Raw genomic sequence first — 20,309 nt, 5'->3', positions numbered from 1 at the left:
GGTGCCGCCCTCCCTTCCCCCCCCGGAGCCGTAGGGTAATCGAGTGACATCAGCCCGCGCCCGGGCGGCCGCTGATTATATTACAAACCAGCAGAAAGGTCTGAGGTGTGCGCGGCTCCTGGGAGCGCCGGCCAGGGCGGCAGCGCGTGGCTCCATGCTGACTTTACTTCGGGCTGAATCGCACGCTTGCTTTTATTTTACTTGGTTTTGCCAGAGCATTTGAACCAGATTCAAGCACTTGAGAGTTGACTGTTGTGGAACTGGGGGAAAAAAAAAAAAAAATCCAAACCAGAAACTACCCTCCTGGTGCTTTAAGTTTGAATCCATTACAGAGAGCTTACCGCCAAGCCACACTGCTGGATTTTGAACCGAAGCTGTTATTTACTTAGGGCTCAGGGGGGAGCGTTTTCGCTAGGGACTGACGCCAAACTACTGAGGAAGCTGGGATTTACCTGGATGTGTGGTAAAGAAACTTGTGGTTCCTTTATGCTGCAGTTCATCGTATCCCTGCGTTACTTGTAAATGGAATTACAAAAATCAACCAGTATGCCCGGGCCGTTGTCCCCAGGATATGCAGCTCAGGTGCCGTATAACTATAACCAGTTAGAAGGACGATTCAAGCAGTTACAAGGTAAGTCTGTGCGGGTTTTTTGGAGGTGTTGCCATGCTCTGATCCTTGTAAACATGTTAGTCCAGGCGTGTTCTCATTGCACCAAGGTGTTAGAGAGGACGAAAGTGGTGCTGTGGGAAGAGGGATCCTGTGTGGCTCTTCACACTCCGAAGGTGTCCCGAGCCTTACACAGGGTTAAGGTGTGTGTCCAGCCTCTGAGCCCCTCAGCCTTGCAGATGAGGACTAAGCCAGACCATGTCACTTAGAACAATAAGGGGGAGAGTGAGGAAGCAGTCTTCCATTTATTTTATCCTTAAATAAAATACAAGTAAAACTGGCCATCAATCACAAATCCTAGCTGTGTTTGGGTGCAGTTTGCAGTGCAAGGGCCCTTTCCAACCCCTGCACACCTCCTGCAAAGGCGGGTGGCCTCACCTCTTCAAATGAGGAACTGTTGCATAATTCCCTAACGAATTAGTTTGCTCACACCACAGATCTCTGAGAAAGCACTCGTGTACTTCAACGTTCCCAGTTTTCTTTGCTTTTAGACAGGTGGAATGTTCTTTAATATTTTCCCATTAAACTCCCTGTGTGAGAACCAGACGGTTCTTTTGGGGGTGCCGTATGCTCTCGGCAGGGAGGGTAGGCCTCGGCCCGGGCCGCAAACCCCCAGTGCAAGGGGGAGGATGGTGCCCAGCAGCTCCCTGCCTCAGGCAGGGCAAAACAAGCTCTGCTGTTTTCTCTGTGGAAGACGCGTCCCAGCAATGAATGAACTCTGGGATTGCAGTTGCAAAAGAAAAAGGAATTCTTCACTGAAACCAAACCTCCTCCTCCTCTAGATCCATGTGACTCCGGAGATAGTCCCAGACCAGCCTGAGTACAGCGAAGTGCTGCCCTTCTGTGCACGTTTCTTAATTTACTCTGCTCTGTGCTGCAAGTGTGGTCTGTGGTTCATGTCAGAGGGGAAGAGCCTGGTTAGTGCTAAGAATGTTCCCATTTGTTGGTTTAAGAAGGGACGGGGAAAAAAAAAATCATTCATAGCACTTTGTTTATCTTGTAAACTGGCGCACAGCAATGGCTGCATACTGCATGTAGTGAGACAAAATGACAGCATCCTAAACACTGGGAACATGGAAATTCCTGGGGCAAGGCATGGAAAATCCAGGCTCCAGACTTGCACACGAGGGAATACGTTACAGGCTTTATCTTGGACATCTGTCAGATCTCAGGCTGTGGTACTTGTGTTGGAAAGAACTAAGTTTGTGGCATGAAGAAAAACCTGGCTCATGCCTCTTTCTTTGCTGGTTTAGTTAGCAGTATAAAGAAGGCAGATTTTATCATTTTCAGGGTCACTGCTTCAGGAATCCATTATCTGTGTGTTTACATCACACTGAAAGAGGAAAGCAGACCGCATTGTTGAAAGCACAGAAAGTGAGTTTTCCCTTCAGTGGAATGCACTGAGTTGACTTTAAAAAAAAAGGTTAGAAAAAGATGTAGTGCTCTCCCTAAAGTACTGCAATTTCCTCCAGCAAAAGAGATAAAATGCAGTAAATTCTGTGCAGTTTTGCAGCAGACCATCCTATGGCTGTTTACTCACATCACAGGCTTGAAATGAGTGCTGCCAGTGATCTTGTTCAGGGTGGAGCTTAGGTGCAGACAATGTTGTAAATTATGCACCAGATACTCCATAAAATGCTAAATAACCATACAAAATATCGTGTGTGCTGGAAAGGGAGTGGCTTAACTCTGCTGACACAGAAGACGTCTTTCCTTGGATTAATGGCTCTTTGCTTGAGGAATGTCTACAAAGCCATTGTTTTGGGGTTGTAAGATCTTGAGGGGATTCTTGCTGGAAGGCTCTGGTGGGAACAGGGAGTGTTCTGTGGCACTGGGCAAGGCTCAAGCCCAGCAAAGATGAACTAAATATATGTAATGTTTTAAAATTATGGATTTATCACCAGTTTTACCTCTTTCACTATGGAGGTGTAAAAACAAGAGCAGATGCATTTCAAATAATCAAATACTCATTGATAACTGTTTCACCCCTCCTACATCTGGTAGGAGGGCTCTCTAGAGCAGAACAGGTGTTGGCACCACACAGATTTCTCTAACTTCTGCTCCTTCACACACTGAATTTACCCCTCTTTTCTTCACAGTTCCTACAATTATCATGTGAATCCCCAGCTTTGCACTAGATTATAGCAAGGTACTGTTTAGATCTAGTGAATGTTGAGTTTTCCTCAAAGAAAGCACTTGGGAGTATACTGTTTTGTCTAAAATAACGCAGAGCAAGTGCTCAGGCCCTGTACAAAGAGAAGTCTGAATCAGCAATGAGTAGGAGACAACTCTCTCTGATCTCCTAATTCCTAAAATAGACAGTACATGAGGTTTGGCATTGCCAGCCAGCTTCACACGAGGAGAGGAGCCAGCCTAATTCTGCCCCAAAACGGTATGGACAAAGCAAGTTCACAACATACATGATTCCCTAGGCACTCCTACATTCCACCTCTTTTAAACGCCTTGAAGTGATGATCGTAAGGAAACTCTCATTCAACTTGATGATGGTTGTGGGGTGATTAAAGCAGATTTTCCAGCCCAATCCCACTGGGGCATGAAGCCAGTGCAGGTTGTGGGATTGCACTGAAGGAACCAGACCGGCTCCTTCAGCACCTGGAAGGGTCACCCGGCAGGGGATCCCAGCTCCCATTTGCCTTGATGGGCCAAAGAGAAGCAGGATGTGGCAGAAGCCATTGCTGGGAGTGAATCAAGACTGTCTTTGTGTCAAAAGAAGCCCTGAAGTCCTTTGTATGATAATCCAGGAGTTTAGCATACCCAGTCCTTGTGCTCGTGAGAATGTCAGCACAGGTGTGGGGAGAAAAATGCTTTAGCAAGTTGTGTTTCCTTTATTAAGTTTCAGTAAGTTCCTGTTATGGTTAGTTCACCCGGTCCTGGAATGATAAGTGAGCGATATTATCAGTGGTTACTATCCTCTTAAACCTAGGTGTGGAGTTTTGGTTCTCATGGCCACTTGTGCAGTAGAAAGGGATCAGGTTGCATGGCTGCAGTTGCTTGCTGCAAGTAAAGACAGAACCCCAAAACTTGTTTGTGGGAAACACGTTGCCATGGAGCTTGCGCAGGTTCTGTCAGTGGAGAAAATTTGGCGTGCTGCAATGAGGAATTAATTGCAAATCAAACCAGATATGTTGCTGTTGTTACAAAACGAAGGCTGTCACCCGTGGTATGTTAATGTGGCAGGATCCTGTGGATTGGCTGGGCACGTGTGTAGGAGCTGGCAAGAAGAGGTTAATGCAAGTCAAGAATTTGGAAGGAGATCCCTGCAGCTGTATCACCTTCCAGCGAGAAGGGTGCACAGGGAAGCAGCTATCATCACTGCTCCGGGGGCTCTTTCCCACCTGCTTAGCAGGACAGTGGTATTTATTAACATCTTTGGCATTCGGTAGCGTGGTGACTCTATCAGCTCCTGCCCCGTCATTGGAAAGCTGGGTCTCAGCTCCGGGGCTGTGCCCGAGGTGTGAGTTTTCCAGTGGTAATTACAAATGTGGAATCTTGGGGGATGGGGGTGAGCTAGATCGGCACTCCTGATAAATCGCGGTGGAAAGCCAGCTTTTAAAGGAGCTCTGCCGTGTGTCCTGCTGTGTGGGACATTTCAGATTTGGGCATTTTTGTAATGCTGCCTTTTAGGCTGGGCATTGGCATTCTAGTGGGAGCCCAGGCTGCCTGGGAGGAAGCGCCTTTATTTTGAGCTGTGTTAGAAATGTATGTTTGAAAAACTGGACGCTGGAATAAGCTGTAGGAAAGGTGAGCTGCCTTTCCCATCACAGGTGTTTAAGATCAGTTCTAAGCTCTGGTTCATGGGAATACGAGGCTGACTGTGGTTGCACAGCACTACCTGCACCAGGAAAGGCAATGCAACTGTATTTCAGGTGTTTGGGCAAAGCCCCCTCTCTCTGATAGCAGAGCCTTTCAGCAGGGAAGCTCCTTGGCTTGGAATCCTTTGATCTGCAATGACCCAAGGAGGTTTGGCATAAAAGGAGACACACACCACTTCTATTTTTCAGTGGTCACTGGTAATCAGCTTGGTAATATATGAATATAGGTATTGATTGGTTCCCATCCAGGCTGCAGGACAGCAGAAGAATTTTCCTGGTTTTCTGTTCACAAGCAGGGGTTTCCCACAGCTTTTCCTGCAAGAAAACCTTCCCCCCAAATCCCTGTCTATGCTCAAGGTTAAACAGGGAGCTTCTGCTGCCAACAGAGCAGTTTGCAGGAGTTGCAGCCCTGTCCTGCACTAGGGCAGAGATGCCCTCTGTGACACCAGGATCCTTGGAGTTCCTCCCGTGGGTGCCCTTTGAGCAGCCAGTTTCAGCAGCCGCCTTCCTGGTTGGGAGATTTACCTTGCTAAGGCTTTGAGTCTCCTGGGAGCAGTGACCTGCATAGCTCCAGGCGCTGATTACTGACCTGGGACACCCTACTTTGTCTACCAAATGGGTCACTGGCATTTCTTGTCATGGTAATTTCTGTTAAAGCTGAAATGCAGGGAGGCTGAATTTCATTCTGGATGAAATGTGTCTGGGTTACACCGATTTTTGGCTTTTCCCCCTCCATGTTCTCAGATCCACCAAAGGTGCAAATTCCTGTCCCTGTGGCAAATTTTGCTCGATTTTCTGGTGTCTGCAATATTCCAAAGCCTGAGTGTATCACAGCATACTTCAGTCTTCTGGTTTGGGTGAACACCTGAGCACAAGCTGCACGGTTGGAAGCCCTGTCAGATTTGCAAAGAGTTTTAAAGGGGTCTCACACTGACTTGAATGTGCATTTCTCTGATAGCTGGGCTCTTATTCTTTCCAATGCAAAGATTCCTGCAAACATATCCAAATCCTGACTCAATTTTTGGGCAAAAATTTACTTTTTCTGGTCATGGATTTTGGTACTTGTGGAGATAGAGAAGGCACGTTAAAGGATCTCAGGGTAAGGTATTTCTGCTTATGTGATCAGTGTTGATACAGGTCGAAAAGCAAACATTTAAATTGGATTTGGCTCCTCGCTGAAGTAACTGTGAACATTTACAACTTCAGACTGTTGGCTCAGGTCTTTTGTCGTCTGTTCTCTTCAGTTTTCATTTAGAATATGTTTGTAACATTTGGTTTCTTAACTGTGTGTGTAAGGAACTTAATTTAAAAACAAACAGAAATCTCTAGGTGCTCTAGCCTAATTTTTTTTTTAAAAAAAAGGGCAATTCTGGAGCACTTTTTGTGGCTCTGAAATGAAGTAAACGGAGCTTGTCAGCAGATATTTTCACATGGGACAGTGGGGTATTTTGAATACCCTGCGGGAGATATGTAGCCAGAGTTAAAACAGTAAAATTATTTGTGTGGTGCTCAGCTGGTGTAAATCTCCACAGCTCATGGATCTGGGAATGCAGCACATGAATCAGCCCTTGGGTGTTTCTGCATTCCATGTCTCCAAGAAGTTCCGTGTCACAGACCATCCCAGTGTTTCATGGGCATGTTGTAATCACCTGGGAGTACAAGCTCCTATTCCAAATATTTTTCCTATCCAAGAGCCCTATTCAAATGGATTGTGGGTTTTGCCATTAACTTGTGTGGAAAGTAGGGCTATAAAACAAGCCTACGGACAGAGATGAAAGTGGTGATAAAACAACAGAACAATGGTTGTCTTCCATTCCTGAGCTCTTTCCCAATTTGGGTTTGTGATTTCCTCTTTTTCCTTAGTTTCTTTCATCTCTCTGTTTTCTGTTGGGTGCATGCCTTGACTAGTAAAGTGGGCGAGCTGCTACCTAAGCTTAGTAGAAATGGTGAAGAAAATCAAATTACAACGTGATTGACAAAATCCCCGTTCCCTCTCCCTGTACTAAACTCCTCTCCTGTGAGATCCCAGCACAGGGTGTGGGCTTTGGTAACTGCACCCCTTCTGCTCAGAGTCTGAATTTCAAATAATTTCATGAGTATTTGATTACTAACAACTCTGAAGGTCTTTTTGTTCCTGTTTAAGTTGAATTGAGAAGTATTAAGTATCAGTTATTAAGTAGCAGGGTATGACAATGACATTTTTTCCTCATGTGAAAATGAATAATCTTCATTGAATAGATGGTTTTGGGAAAACTCTTACACCAAAGCTTGGGAATTAGTCTCTGTTGACTTTCAAAGCTGTGGTGAAGGAGATAGAATATCATAAATAAGGTGGTTGAGAATCTGCTTTGCTCTTCCCACAAGAAATCAAATCTGAAATTCCATTTGGAAGTTTATATCTGGGCCTGGCAGGTAACGGCCTTTATCCCAGTGTGATTGTCCAAGTGAAGTGACACTTCATCAACGATTAAAGTTGTTTAACAAGTATTAGTAAACAACTCCCCTCCCAACTCAAAATGAGTCCTTTCAAAGTAAAGGGTCATTTGTGGAGAGAGTAAGGAACTCATGGATTACTCTGCATTCCACCAGCTCTGAAATTCAGTGCAACAGGAATGAGGTGGTGGCCTGGCCTGCAGAAGCAGAGGGGAACCTGATGAGCACAGGGGTGCTGTGGGGAGCAGGGCCTCAGTCCCAGCTGCGCCTCGAACACTTCATGTCCCTGTTGGCACCCAGAGTCACTGTGGCCCTCCTGTCTTCATGGAGAGCCTCGTGCAATTAAGGGGAGCACGTGAGCCCAAAATTGCTCACTGCTCCTGAAAATGCATCGAGCTGAGTCCTCACATTTGTGCCACAGGAGAAAGGCCCAGAGGGATGGGGAGCACTCATGCTTGTGACTTGTGATGTGGAGCCCGAGGTCGCAGTGGCCGGGAGAGCCCACGCTCACACAAAAGCCCTTGTGCACTTGCTGCTGGAGCGAGGGTATCCCGGGCTGAGAGCCTCCTTTGTTGGAGAGCACTGCTGTAGCCAAACTAATATTAACCAGGCTCGTAGCCCTGCTCAATGCCCCACTGTTCCCGAGAAAGGAGCTTACAGAGAAAGGCCCTTCAGTGTGCAGGGAACAGCACAGCCCGGCAGACACGCAGGCAGCCACTGGGCCATGGTCTGGGGGCCACGCTCTTGCCTTTTCAAAGGGCTTGTGAAAGAGCTGGCATTACCAAGTGGCCTTTTCGTGGCATAACTGGAAGTTCTGATAATTCTGTGTTCAGTCAAGTTTGGTTTGTTCATAAAAATATAAGCTGGAACTGGAAAGTGCAAGCCCAGTTTCACATATGTGACAAAGTGACACTGAACAGGGTCAGTTTGCTCTTTGGTGGGAATCAGTAGCATGCACAGTCCTGCACTGATTTTAGCTAAACTGTATTGAGGAGGAGGTCATAAATATGATTTTTATGCATTATTTCTATTAGCAAAAATGAGCAGTGTCATCCCAAATGGCATTGTACAGAAGGCATATTTGGTATCCCTAGCAGAGACTTCAAACATCTCTGCCTACAATATTGCCAAAATGGCCAGGCATGTGCTTCCGAGGATTGGTTTGGTTTTGAGATTAGTGGTTTTAAGTTCTCTTGCCTGTTTTAGTTCTGTTGGGACTGAGTTTTCAGGCAGAGTAGCTGGAGAATTGCTCACCAAAGGGTCAGTGGAAAAAGCGCAGTGGCAAGGTACAAACATGATCTGTGTGACCACAGTACTGTAATCACAAGCAAAGGGTGACCTTATGCCTTCAAAGATTAAACAAAACAACATGTGGTTACAAAGAGATTTAAGAGTTTATCTGAAAAGAATAAACGCTGGCTGCCCAGATTTTTCTTGGAATGAAACCCCTATGGTTTAATAAAGATACCTAAATTTCACTTAATGGCTTGGCAACCTCTGCAGAAAATCAGCCAGTATGCAGCACCCACTTCTCAGATAGTCTAAACCAATGCAGTCCCGTTAAAAGGAACTGCACAAACAACACAGTGCTGAGGGGTTTTGTCTCTCAAATCCAGTCCTGTACCTACATTTTTCTCAAATAACAGTTTCCTCTTGGTTTCAGCTTCTCTGTGCTAACACCAAATACTGGTTCTGCCTTCTCCTTTCAAAAAACCTCTGAAGTCCAATTCTTAATGCTCATTTTGTCCAGGAAGTGTTTCCAGTTTTTGAAAATATGATCTGATTATGATTTGGTTCCAGGAAAAAAGATAATTGAAAACCTGACCATCCCATCTGCAGTCAACTAACTACGGTTTGCTTTGGGTAATAATTAATTCTACATCTAGTTTAGTATCTTTCCACGGTTATTTGGAGGGAAGCTAGACTTTGATAGTGCAACGGCTGCTTTTTTCAGGGTGTGTTCCTCTGTCAACTCAGATTGCCTGGCAATATAATGGGAGAGACTGCTGTGAAATCACAGATGTGACTGTACTGTGATTGCAGGCTGACATGAGTAAGAGCCATTACAGAATGGCACTTAAGGCAGGCTCTGAGTAAATAGGGGAGGTGTCTGGAAACATCAAATATTGGCGGTGTTCTGAACTTCTGACCTTTCTGTTATCCTCGTCACGGGAAGTTCAATAATTTGGCTTATCTTTACTTTTGAGTGCTGAGTGTCTCATGTTCTCCCTCCCTGTGTCTTTGTTCACCCTGTGGGGTGCGAGTTGAGTTTCATCCTCACAGCCTCCCCTGGGATCAGGAACAGTGTGTCACTTCTAGCTCAAGGAAGTCTCTTCAGAAAACTGGCATTGCCCACAGACGGTTTCCTGACTGTTCCCTGGGTGATGTCCTGGCCATTGTCACTTGTGCAGGTGCACTGATAATCTGTCAGCTTTTAATAGCAGATTAAGGGTTGGTTGCATCTGGACCTGGTTGCTCTTAGCTGTGGCCTAAGTCCTTACGGAAGGAGCTCACAGGGCGAGGCATGGAAGTTGTGGAACATTTTTTCCATAAATCCCCTGCTGCTGATATATTATTAAATGCTTCTCTCTCTGCTTCTCCTCCAAAGTAAATATGTCTGATAGGGTATATAATAAAATTCCCATGATACAAACCTTATTTACTGGAGCCTTTGCTCTTAACAGTTGGCTTGCACTGGTGTTTGCCAGCACACTGATGCTAATGGTGCTCTGTGCCACTTGAAAGATGCTCCTGTGTCCTCAGCGCCTGGCGCCGGCCATGTTCCAGCCAATTCCTCACTGCACATACTTTTTTCCTAAATAAAAGCAGTCACAAGTTGTCCTGGAGAGGAGAAAACACTTAAGGACACCTAGTATGCAAAACCTCTTACCATGCAGCATGTCCTGGCAGTGCCATCCCCCGCAGGGATGGATTGGAGCTCTGCCCTGGCGCCAGCAGAGCTGCTCCCCAGGCTGGGTATGGCAGGGCTGGGACAAGCATGGAATAAAACAGCAGCTCCAAGGGGACTTCCCCCTGGTTTTCCCAAATGACTGAAATGGCTGGGCAGGGTGGTGTGATCTCTGCAGTGCCCATTTCAGGGTGCTGGGTGTGGGGCTGTCCTTTCCCTCTCCTCTAGCCTCGTGAGCGTGGCCCATCCCAGCCAGTTCCTGGCAGGTTTCAGGTGTACCTGTGTGAGCCACCTAATGCCAGAACACCTTTTGTTTTCTGTGCTGCACAACTCAGCTTTTCCTTCTGGTTTCGCTCCTGTTGCCAAGTTTAGAAACATTTCTCTGGCATCAGCTGCAGGTCACCGTGGCCTTCACATTCAGAAGTGTATTCATGGGGCTTTTCCTTTTGCATAAACATCTGGTGTATCTGAGTTACGCTGAAATGTGTGAAATGTGTGTAAGTTTGGAGACCTGAAAATCGGTGAGTTGTGATTGAGGCTTCAGGAACATACAAATGAGTGTAAGATGCCATTCTGGTGCCTGTGTACCCCTGTATCTGTGTGATTTGGAGGTGTGTAAGATGGGTGCAAGCACACATAGTCTGTGCAAACGTGCAGTAGTTCTGTGCTTAACCAATACCTGAACTCTGTTCTAGTGACATTGCTGTTGCACTAACAGACAACTGGGAGCATTAATTAGACACTGAACTTTCAGAAGTTGTTTTCCTTTATTAATTGCCATTACCCCATAGTCTGTTTGGGGCTTTATTCTGTATTTTGGGGCTTTTAAAGGAAACACCACGTCACCAATTCACATTTTGAGGGGGAAAAGCCCAGAATATGGAGCCCATGTGCAACATGGCTAAAGAGGCATCAGTGAAATGACTGTTATCAGGAGTCTTTGAGTGCTTTCATAATTTCCTCATTGTGCTAAAAATGAAAGAAAGTAAGTAAAGGTAAGTTCTTGGGAGCTCTCCTGGATCCCTTCCATAGGAGCCACACCTTTGTCCCTGTGTAGGGCCTTTCAATTGTTGCAGTCAAGGCCTTGCACAATCAGTACAACTCACAAGTCCACTTTTAAGACTAGAAAAACAAGAAACAAGTGATGTTTCTGGATGAAGATACACAGGTAAGGTATTCAAAGTACAATTTTACCCTAATTTCTTCAAATTTGCATCACCTTTTAAATCTCAGAGAGACCTTTGAGGGTTTCAAACAAAGGGGTTTTTTCTGGTACTGCTTTGAAAGTTATTACCTGGGCAGGAAATACTGTGCTGGAAAGGGATCTCTTTTCCCCACTCTTGCATAATTCCAAAGGCTAAAATGATTTTGCTTAAACATGCCACATTGTCCCACAAAAGCAGATCAGTAAATGACCTTTGGATTGGAATCAAACAGGCAAGTACGAAAATGTTGAGGTGAGGAGCTAGAATGCATGTGCAACTAGTTTGTGCCTCAGAATTCGCAATAAAGCAAATGTGGCATGAAAAGAAAGATTTCTTATTATTAATTGTTGTTTTTTTAAATTGCCACATGGATTTCTTAAAGAACTCCTTTACTACACAGAGTGACTGGTTGGAATGTGTGTTCAAGTCGAGATCATGGTTCAGTTTTCTGGAGCTTTTCTTAAGCAAGCAAACAGGTGAAGGTGTCAGTTCTGCCAGTCTCAAAAGACACCAACTCCAGGACTTTCTTGGGAGCTCTGCATGATGGGTTTGCAGATTAGAGTCAGAGAAGATTAGGGATTTTTCCTCTAATGCTTCTTATTAGCAGTTTGTCTCAAATCTCATTAAAATTAATGCATTTTTAAAACTCCCTTTTTAGAAATAATGGCATTTTATAAATATCAAGGTTCCTTCAGTTATACAAGTGATTTTTATTGTAACCTACAGTATTTTTATTGCTGTTACTCATTCAGTTTTCACCTTTGGGATTTAGTTTGCTGGGCTATGGTCTGTCCTACCTGTGGTGGTTCTGCTTTTATGTAGTGCTGCTTTTATTCAGCATCCTGTCAGCACAGTGTAGTGCATCTGACTCTACATTGTGGCACGCAATTAACAATAGTAAATTATTGTGTGGCCATGGAAACTGCAGGAACTAAACACATTGTTCAGCAAGGCTATGAATTCAGCTCTTATTAATCCCTGATCAGCACAGTGGTTGTTTAAATACATGTTCTTCCATTTAAAATATTTCTGTGATAATGAAAATTATAATTTAACAGCAATTAATTATAATGATAACATCTCTTAGCACAGAGATTTAATATTTTGAAAGGATTAAATGCAATCATCATAGATTTCTTTATTTTCTATTCATGCTTCTCTGTCATTAAGGTGAAATTAGATTTAAACATGAAACCAACAAAGGTTTGGCATTTCTTTCATCTATTCTTCATTCTGTTTGCAGTGAGTTTTTACAGAAGCATGGTCAAAATATACCACAGCTTTGACTTTGCTTTCCATATAATGTCTCAACTTGTGCCTCAGATGAAAGAAGAGATCCCACAGCTCTCTGAAATCCCTCGGTGGGATTCCATAAGAATACTGGCAGTGCAGTCTTCTGGCCTATTCTTGTTTAAGCTTGCTGGAATTCATAGAATCACAGAATAGTTCAGGTTGGGAGAGGAGTTTATTTGGTCCAGCACACCTGCTCAGAGCAGGGGTACTCCCGTGGTAGATCAGGTTGCTTAGGGATTTGTCCTCCTGAGATCTGAATCTCCCTAACGATGAAGTCCCCACAGCCTGTGGGGGAGGTAGTGTCTCAACACCCTCACAGTGACAGCTTTCTTCTGGATATCCCATCAGGATTGCCCTTGCTTGGCTCCCCCCAGCCTTGCATCCTGGCAGGTCTCCTCTCTCCAGGGTGGTGTGTGCCACTGGAAGTGGTTGCCCACAGGGCCAGGGTTTGCTCTGGAAAAGATGGGATTCACCATGCATTTTGCTGTCTTCACAGGGAATGCTGACTCCTGAAGCCCATCTCTCTGTGGCTTCTCTCTGGTTAATGTCAGTTACAATTCTGTATTTCCAAATCCCTAGCTAAGGAGGGTCCCAGGCTGGGCACACAGGACCAGTAGGAATTGCACTGTGGGAATAGCAGTGCCAGTAGTCTTATGTGAGAGCAGCTGCATTCCCTGCAGTTCTGAGAACAGGGAGGAACACTGAAAGGAAAAGAGAACAACAGAAATAATAAAACCCCCCAGCTCCTTCCTCCTACCCTTGTTTTCCTTCCCACAGACGAGCGGGAGTCCACTGTAAAAATTCTCATTCTGCTGGGTTTGCTGAACATGGGAAGAAATAAGATGAATCTGATGTAGGGAAGTACCTGGCATGTTCCCTGCCTGTGCCAAGCCTTGCTCTCATCCTCATTCAACACTGTCAGTCAAAGAGTGGTTTGGACAAGTATAGAAAAATGTTTTTGTCCCCCTCAAAAATCCCCTGGCACTTCCCTGCATTATGCATATAATGTGTTTCAAAGGAAACTGCCAAGACCCCCCAGATTGTGTGTACTTGAAACAGTGCAGTGACCTCAGGTTTTCATTGTTCTTCTGTGGAAATTTCAGAGTCAGTGTCCTGGGACAGGCAGATGCTTTTTCCATGCTCCTTTTGATGAAGTGATTTGTTCCTTACGTAAGAGGGAAAAGTGGCAACAAGCACTGACATCAAATAGCCGCGAGGGGTTTGTGTCCTTTCGTGTAAAATGCCAACAGCACTGAGACATTTTCCACGTTGCTTTTTAGAGGAGGCCCATTTGAACACTGCACGCCATGAGGCCAGAAAGTTACTCCTTTATTCATCTGTTCTTCTGCTATTTTGCTGTAAATATGGTTTTGTAACATCTTTCTTCAGAAAGGAGGAAGAGAGGCCCAGAGGAGGCCACCAAGATGGTTAGAGTGATGGAGCACCTCTCCTTTGGGAAAGTCTGAGAGAATTGGGATTGTTCAGCCTGGGGAAGAGAAGCTTCAGGGTGACCTGACTGTGGCATGACAGTGCCTGAAGAAGGTACAGGAAAGGTGGAGAGAGACTATTTACAAGGGTCTGGAGTAACAGGGCAAGGGGGGGAATGGCTTTACACTGACAGAGAGAAGGGTTAGATGGGACATGGGGAGGAAATTCTTCTCTATGAGAGTGGTGAGGCCATGGCACAGATTGCCCAGAGCAGCTGTGGATGCCCCCATCCCTGGAAATGTTTAAGACTGGGCTAGGTGGAGCTCTGGGCAATCTGGCCTAGTGGAAGGTGTCCTGGCCCATGGCAGAGAGGTGGAACTGGATTATATTTAAGGTCCTGTCCAACCCAAAGCAGTCTGTGATTCTGTGATGCAGTTTGGGGTCCAGGCCTTGATCTTTGTGACCATTTTGTTCAGTGGTCATGTGCAACCCAGGGCAGGTGCTGGTGGTTGAGGCTGAAGGTGGGCGTAGGTGTTTCCAAGAGCAGCACGCAGAAGTGTTTAACCATTTGAATCACCCACTAGAAAGGTTGTGTTTCTATAGCTGCTTTGCATTTCATACAGAAGAACAAGCAGTTGGTGGGGGTTCCTGGGGAACCAGAAGAGCAGCTGACTGGTTGCTGTTGCTGTAATGGGCTCTGTGATGGGTGTTCTCCACACAGGGAGCTGGACGTGTTGTGGGAGATGGTTACACAGGTTTGTATTCCAGCCCCCCCAAGTTAAACAAGCAGTTCAAACATCCACCGCCAATGCAGGGAGAGTTGAGCACCTGCTCCTCTAAATCTGCTTAAATGTGTCATCTTCATCTTCTGAATGGAAACAAAAGTTAAAAATCACAAGCTGAGTTCTTCCACCAGCTTAATCTGTTAAACCCAGATGACTTTTATATTTATTTGCTGTGGGAGGCTTTACAATGACTTTTTGCAGATGAACATAATCATTCCTGTACATGAATCTGCATCTGGCTTGTGGAAGGTTTATTTTTGTGTTGCTGACACCAAAATGTCATAAACTCTGTGTAAAAATGAAGACAATGGAAGGACCTGCCCTTCCACACCCCGTAATGCTTGGCTGGCTCCTGGACATTGTTCTGTGCATCATGTTTATGTGAGGGAGGTTTAGTGCCATCAAAGACAGAAAGCAGCAGAATTGTTTGTTCCACCTGCTCCATTATGTAGCTTTCCCTTTTTTATTTTCCAGAGCATTTTCAGCAGTGAAAGTGGTCACATGCTGTAATGTTTGTTAGGGAAGGGTAGATATTTAATAGGATTTAGTAGCTGGCTGGTGCTTCCTAGTAAAAGCAAAAGGATTGCTGAACACACCCCTGGTTTCTCCACAATTGTCTCCATGTAGCAGAGTTGGGAAAGCAGCAAGGATTTTGCTTCTAATGAAATCACCAGCTAAACACAGCACAAACAAAATCCCCTCATTTCTTTGTCATCTTTAACATTTGCATTCAAGTTCTTGTTTAAGTCATGCTGGAGCATGTAATAGCTTTGGTGTGATCTCACCAGTTTGGATGGGAAGTCACTCCACAGATTACTTTGTGCCATAAAATAACCATTAACAAATGCATCCTATTTGCATCAGAATGATCAGCTGCTCCACTCCCATTCCTCCGTGGTAAACTGTTGGCAAGATTAAAGTGAAGGAGATGCCTTTTTCTAAGCACTGGACCCATGTGTATCATGTTCTCTGTATGTCGTGTAAATTTGACTCCCTGCAGGTTTGGTTCTAGTTTTTTCCTTGTCCCTGTATGTGTGCACTATGGACTTGTGTTTTCTACATTAAGCTCTGTTTTTTCCATTTTTATCAATCCCAGTTTTCCTAACCTGTCATCTGCAGCCGGAAAAAAGCAGCGTCCACTGCTTAGTTTATTGCTATAGGACACTTCAATGTTAAGAGAAAATTTCCTTTTCTCTACTGATAGCTAGTAGTGATCTTTCCTTGTTCCTTCATTTTCCTCCCTATAGATCAATTCCAATATATTTCCATTTAGACTCTCAGTGCCTGGCTGTGCATGCTTATGCATTGTTCTCTGGGCTTCCTGATGCCGTAAGGACTAATACAGCATGTGTGGGACCATGTGGAAAAGCCATCATTTTGGAAGTGTTTACCCAAGCAGGTGTTTCTCTCCTCAGCTGATCCTCAGTGGATACACTGAGGTGCGTTTTCCCCTCTGGGCTATATTTAGTGGTGCATCAGTTGTGTGCTTTGCATAGCTACACACCCCACAAGCCGCAGTCCCACAGTGGGTCTCCCCCAGGGTGGGGTTCTGCTGGGCTGAGGTGGGAACAAACCCAGCCTCAGCCTCCTTCCCCAGCCTGGGGCACAGCCCAGGGCTGCTGGCAGTCCCCAGCCTTGTCTGAGCACACAGCCCTCAGTTTGGACAGGGAATTTAAGGAGCAGGAGCCACCAACACTGTTTTGTTTGTCAAGATGCTGCTGGAGTGGTGGCCAAAGGAGCTGTGTCAGACCCACTGAGGACTCTGTGCCTCAGGGCCAGGTCACTCCATTCAAGCCTGCCTGGAACACCAGAGGTTGGACCCATGTTAGAGTTATTTCATGTTCACTATCGCTCTTTTCTTATTCCAATAAACAGTGAAGGTTATCACAGCACATCCATTCATGTTGTTTCCTGATAAAATCTTGTTTGATCACCACATTCTGGTCCCAGTAGCTGATCTGCCCTTCTCTCAGGCTTCTTTCTCAACTGAAAAACCTCTAAGCACAGCTGGAATTTGTGAAGCTGTGGATATTACTGGTTAATTCACTCCACATCCTTGCATCTGTGAGAAAGCTTAGGGTGATATCCTGCACCCTGAAAACCAACAGCAATGGGAACGTTGTCCTGTGAAAGGAAGCTCTGTTTTCTCTGTGCTCTGTTAAATGAGAATATGATCTGGGAAATTCTGGGAAGCTGTGGATAGTGGATATTAGCAGAAGTGGTGTGCCTAGAGCAGCACTCAGCTGATCTCGGAGTTAGTGGGTGCAGCAGTGCTTCATGTAGGACACACACTGGATGCTATAGTGAAAAAAATAATCATTTTAAGCTGGAAAAATTACTTCCAGCATGGAAATATAAGATGTAAACCGGCAAGAGACAGAGCTTTTGGAGTCAGGGATTAAAAGTTATCTGTAATTTGTCTTGCTTGAGGTATTGCAGGGATCCATGGACAGTGACAGTGCCTAGAGCAGCTGCCCTCGGGCTGGACTCAGCAGGGAGGCTGTCAGTGCCACTGATGGCTGGGCTGTCCTGAGGGGCTGAGAGCCCAGCAGCAGTCCCAGACTGCTCCTTTCAGCTCTTCTTTTTGTGCTCCACTTTCCCTGTTTGGGCTCTTTTGGGAGCATCCCCTTTGCTGTGTGGAGGCCTTTGCCCCTGCCCAGGGGCTGGTGGGAGCTGTCCCACACCCAAAGTCATTGCAGGGCTGGCAGCAGCGTGGCCCAAGCAGATTTACCATTCTGTTTGAAAGGGATTCAAGGTCAGTTTGTTGGAAATGTGGTTTGACTGGTATGGAAGCGAGCAGGGTGTCTGGAAGCGGTGTTTAGCAGGCAGGTGGTGGCACAGGTAACCTTTGCCACAGCTGCGGTCAGCGCTGCTGCGCGCGAAGGCCCTGGGGCCCGTAACGCCTCCTGGCATGTGGGAGTGCACAGGGTCACGGGGCCCACGTTGGTCTCGGTCTGCTCCTGCAGCCCTGCCTTTCCCAGGGCAGTTATTAAAACAAGTTCACCATTATTCTGGCACAGCCCTATTGAGTTCACCCAGCAGAGCTGAGTGTGTGACAAGGGGGAGGTGCATGTGACCCTGGTACCACTGTCCCACAGTGGGGACTCAGTGACTGAGCTCTGGGCTTTCAGAAAGTTGACTGCATTTTTGTCAGGATTTTTTCTTATCAAATTAGTGGAGGAAGAAGTGTTTCCCCCCAAGCGAGGAAAGGGTTAGATGCCTGTTTGTGATCCTGTCCAGCTCAGTTTATGCTTTCAGTGTACAAATTCTGGTTTATTTATTAAACTCCTAAACAAAGTCAGTCCTTGATGCGTCACAATCACAGCATCAGAGTTTGCAAGCCTGTCTGGTGGCAGCATTGTCATGGGGCCTTCCGCATAAAGGAAATTTCCTTCCCAGTGTTGCTTCAAGATAAGTTGGATTCTCTATTATCGATACTGCTCTGAGAGTGGTTTCCGTTTTCCTGCTGTTCATGTTTTGCATGTTGCTCATTTCTCTTTACCCTTGGGAAACAAATGTTTTCACAAGCTGTAGGACACTTGGAGCTCCACCCATATCCTCTCATTTTAATTAATCTTCAAAATCCATAACTGTGTTTTTGAAAGTATGAAGGACATTTGTCAAAACCATCACATGACGTTCGTAAATAGCACTCAGGGCCCATGGCTGATGTTAAATCCCTGGAGTCATCACTCATGGATGTACCTAGTCCTTACTGTGGAGGTTTTTGCACATTAAGAGAGTCACAGTTGTGTTGTTTGCTTAACCAAATTGTCAGGGCTCTAAGCCCATTTCTGTACGTATCTTTCTTTTCTTCTTTACAACCAAAATTTCTTGGTTTTAATTCTGTGTGTGTTTTAACCTGAAACCCCAGAGCAGAAAAATAGTTTATCAGTTAGAAAGGGTTGATAAAAGCATTGCAAAAACCTGCTGTCATTGTGAAACACCATGTAGAAATAATCAGGAGAGGTTTTAACATGACCAACTCCAGTCATGCCACTTTCCAAATGGGCTTGGTTTGCTTTCCCACGTTGTGGGAGTGCAAGAGGAGTGAAGTGATGCAGGGTAAGAAGGGCTGTGCCTTCTCCCTCCAGGGGCTTCTCTGGCTGAGAATATCAGGGGGAATTAGAGCTGTGCTCCGCCTGTGCCAAGTGCGGGATAAAGCCCGGCCTTCCTGGGTGACTGCCCCATTAGGAGCCTGAAAGAGCTGCTGTGTCTCTCCAGTGGCATTTTTCTGACATAAGTTGCTGGTTGTCCCCAAAACTTGGCAGTGGCATGTGGGGCCTGGCCCTTGTGTGGTGCCACAGGGTTTTCCCACAGGGCTGCACCCGTGAGGATCTCCCTGCTTTGGGCCCTGCTTGCCATAAATCAGAGGAGAGATGGAAAGAAAGTGAAAAGCCATGAATAGCTCCAGCACTGAACTTGCTGGAGCTCATGTGAAAAGACGACTGTAGGCTCAGCACGAGGAGTTAGCGCTGGAACCAGCACAGCTGTGGTCCCAGTAGAGACTTTCACACTATTTTTAAGTGGTGGGACCAGCAGGGAGGAGGCCGGTGCCACAGATGGGTGGGGATCAGGTGAGAGGAGCTCAGGCAAGAGCGAGCTGGGGTGGGGGCAGAGGTGGGGAGGCAGAGAAACCAACCGGGCCCTGCAGCCTCTCGCTGTAAACAGGAAATCGAGGCCACCGAGAGCAAGGCTGAGGAAACGGGAAGGCAGAAGGGGAGAGGCAGCGACTGGCTTTGAACTCTAGAGTAAAGAAAGCACTTCCTAACGGCACCACCATCGGCTCCCCCAGCACAGAGGGCCTCCAGCCAGCCTGGGCTCCCATCTTCTCCCTCCCTGATAGTTCACTGTGCTTGAGGATGCTGAGGCATTACTCCAGACAAGGAGTCAGTCAAGCTTTCTCGGGTTTTTTCCCTGAGTCCCCACTGCCTGAAGAATGCACTTTGTCCTTCTTTGGGGCTGCTGAAAGTGCTGGGGTGGTAAAGCTTTTTGGGAAAGCAGATCCTGAGCCACATGGACAGTGTCCCCAGGAGGGACCCATCTTCCCTGTCCTGGAAGGGCCGCTTGCTCTGTTGGCTTCCTTGACTTGCTTTCAACACTAGAAGGTCCCAAGCTGGTGTCAGTTAATACCACGGCTCCAAAGGTTTCACAACGTGACTTGTTGTGTCACTGCATTTCCCACATCATGTCTTTCATCTGTTCAAAATTAGGCCCTGACTCTTTATCTCCTTTTACTAAACACATGTGGATGTTCTTTTCCCACTCTTTACTTTCACTGTGACCCCAGATTGGGAGGATTATTGATAACCATAATTTTTGGCCAAAGATTTTTTTAATGGTTGGCTTTAAGATGGTATTTGATAGCTTCCTTGTTTTACATCATATTTTGTATATCCAGCTCTATTTTCATGATCCTGTACAGTGGCATTTTTCTTTGGAATGAATGTAAGCATAGGGATCACTGAATGTTGTGTTTCTGTGTAGAGACTACAGTGATTAAATAAACAAACTTCCTGAGCTGTTTTGGGGCTTGTTCAAGCTGGTGAAGGGAGACATAATTTCTGTTGGAATTTTCTTTTAAAAGCACCAACTATTGCAAGGTTTCTCTTCTGTGACTAATTTCAAAAAAACCCCTTAAAATAAAGGCATGGATTACTAGACAAGCAGATATGCAAGAACAGCATTCCCAGGCACTTGCTATAAATAGTTCATAAAATATATATTTAAAGCTGGTAGACACTAGTTGCAGTTCCT

General features: G+C 45.7%; 1 protein-coding gene across 6 annotated transcripts in view; it reads left to right on the top strand.

The window, feature by feature from the left end:
- The window catches only part of SPTBN1 (spectrin beta, non-erythrocytic 1), a 116,780-nt gene that overhangs the window by 47,275 nt on the left and 49,196 nt on the right, over window positions 1-20,309 (top strand). The window contains exon 1 of one of the 6 annotated variants that reach the window (XM_017745266.1): window positions 101-631. The exons of 4 other annotated variants lie outside the window; for them this stretch is intronic. In XM_017745266.1, the coding sequence (XP_017600755.1) occupies window positions 523-631 (109 nt within the window). In that variant the 5' untranslated portion in view covers window positions 101-522. Of the gene's footprint in view, window positions 1-100; window positions 632-20,309 lie in introns of those variants that run through there. One more of the 6 variants, XM_008642041.2, reaches the window with a different exon arrangement.

The sequence above is a fragment of the Corvus brachyrhynchos genome, unplaced genomic scaffold (genome assembly GCF_000691975.1).
Source record: "Corvus brachyrhynchos isolate BGI_N302 unplaced genomic scaffold, ASM69197v1 scaffold69, whole genome shotgun sequence".
NCBI classification, from domain to species: Eukaryota; Metazoa; Chordata; class Aves; order Passeriformes; family Corvidae; genus Corvus; species Corvus brachyrhynchos.
This window is presented reverse-complemented; position numbering and strand designations above follow the sequence as displayed.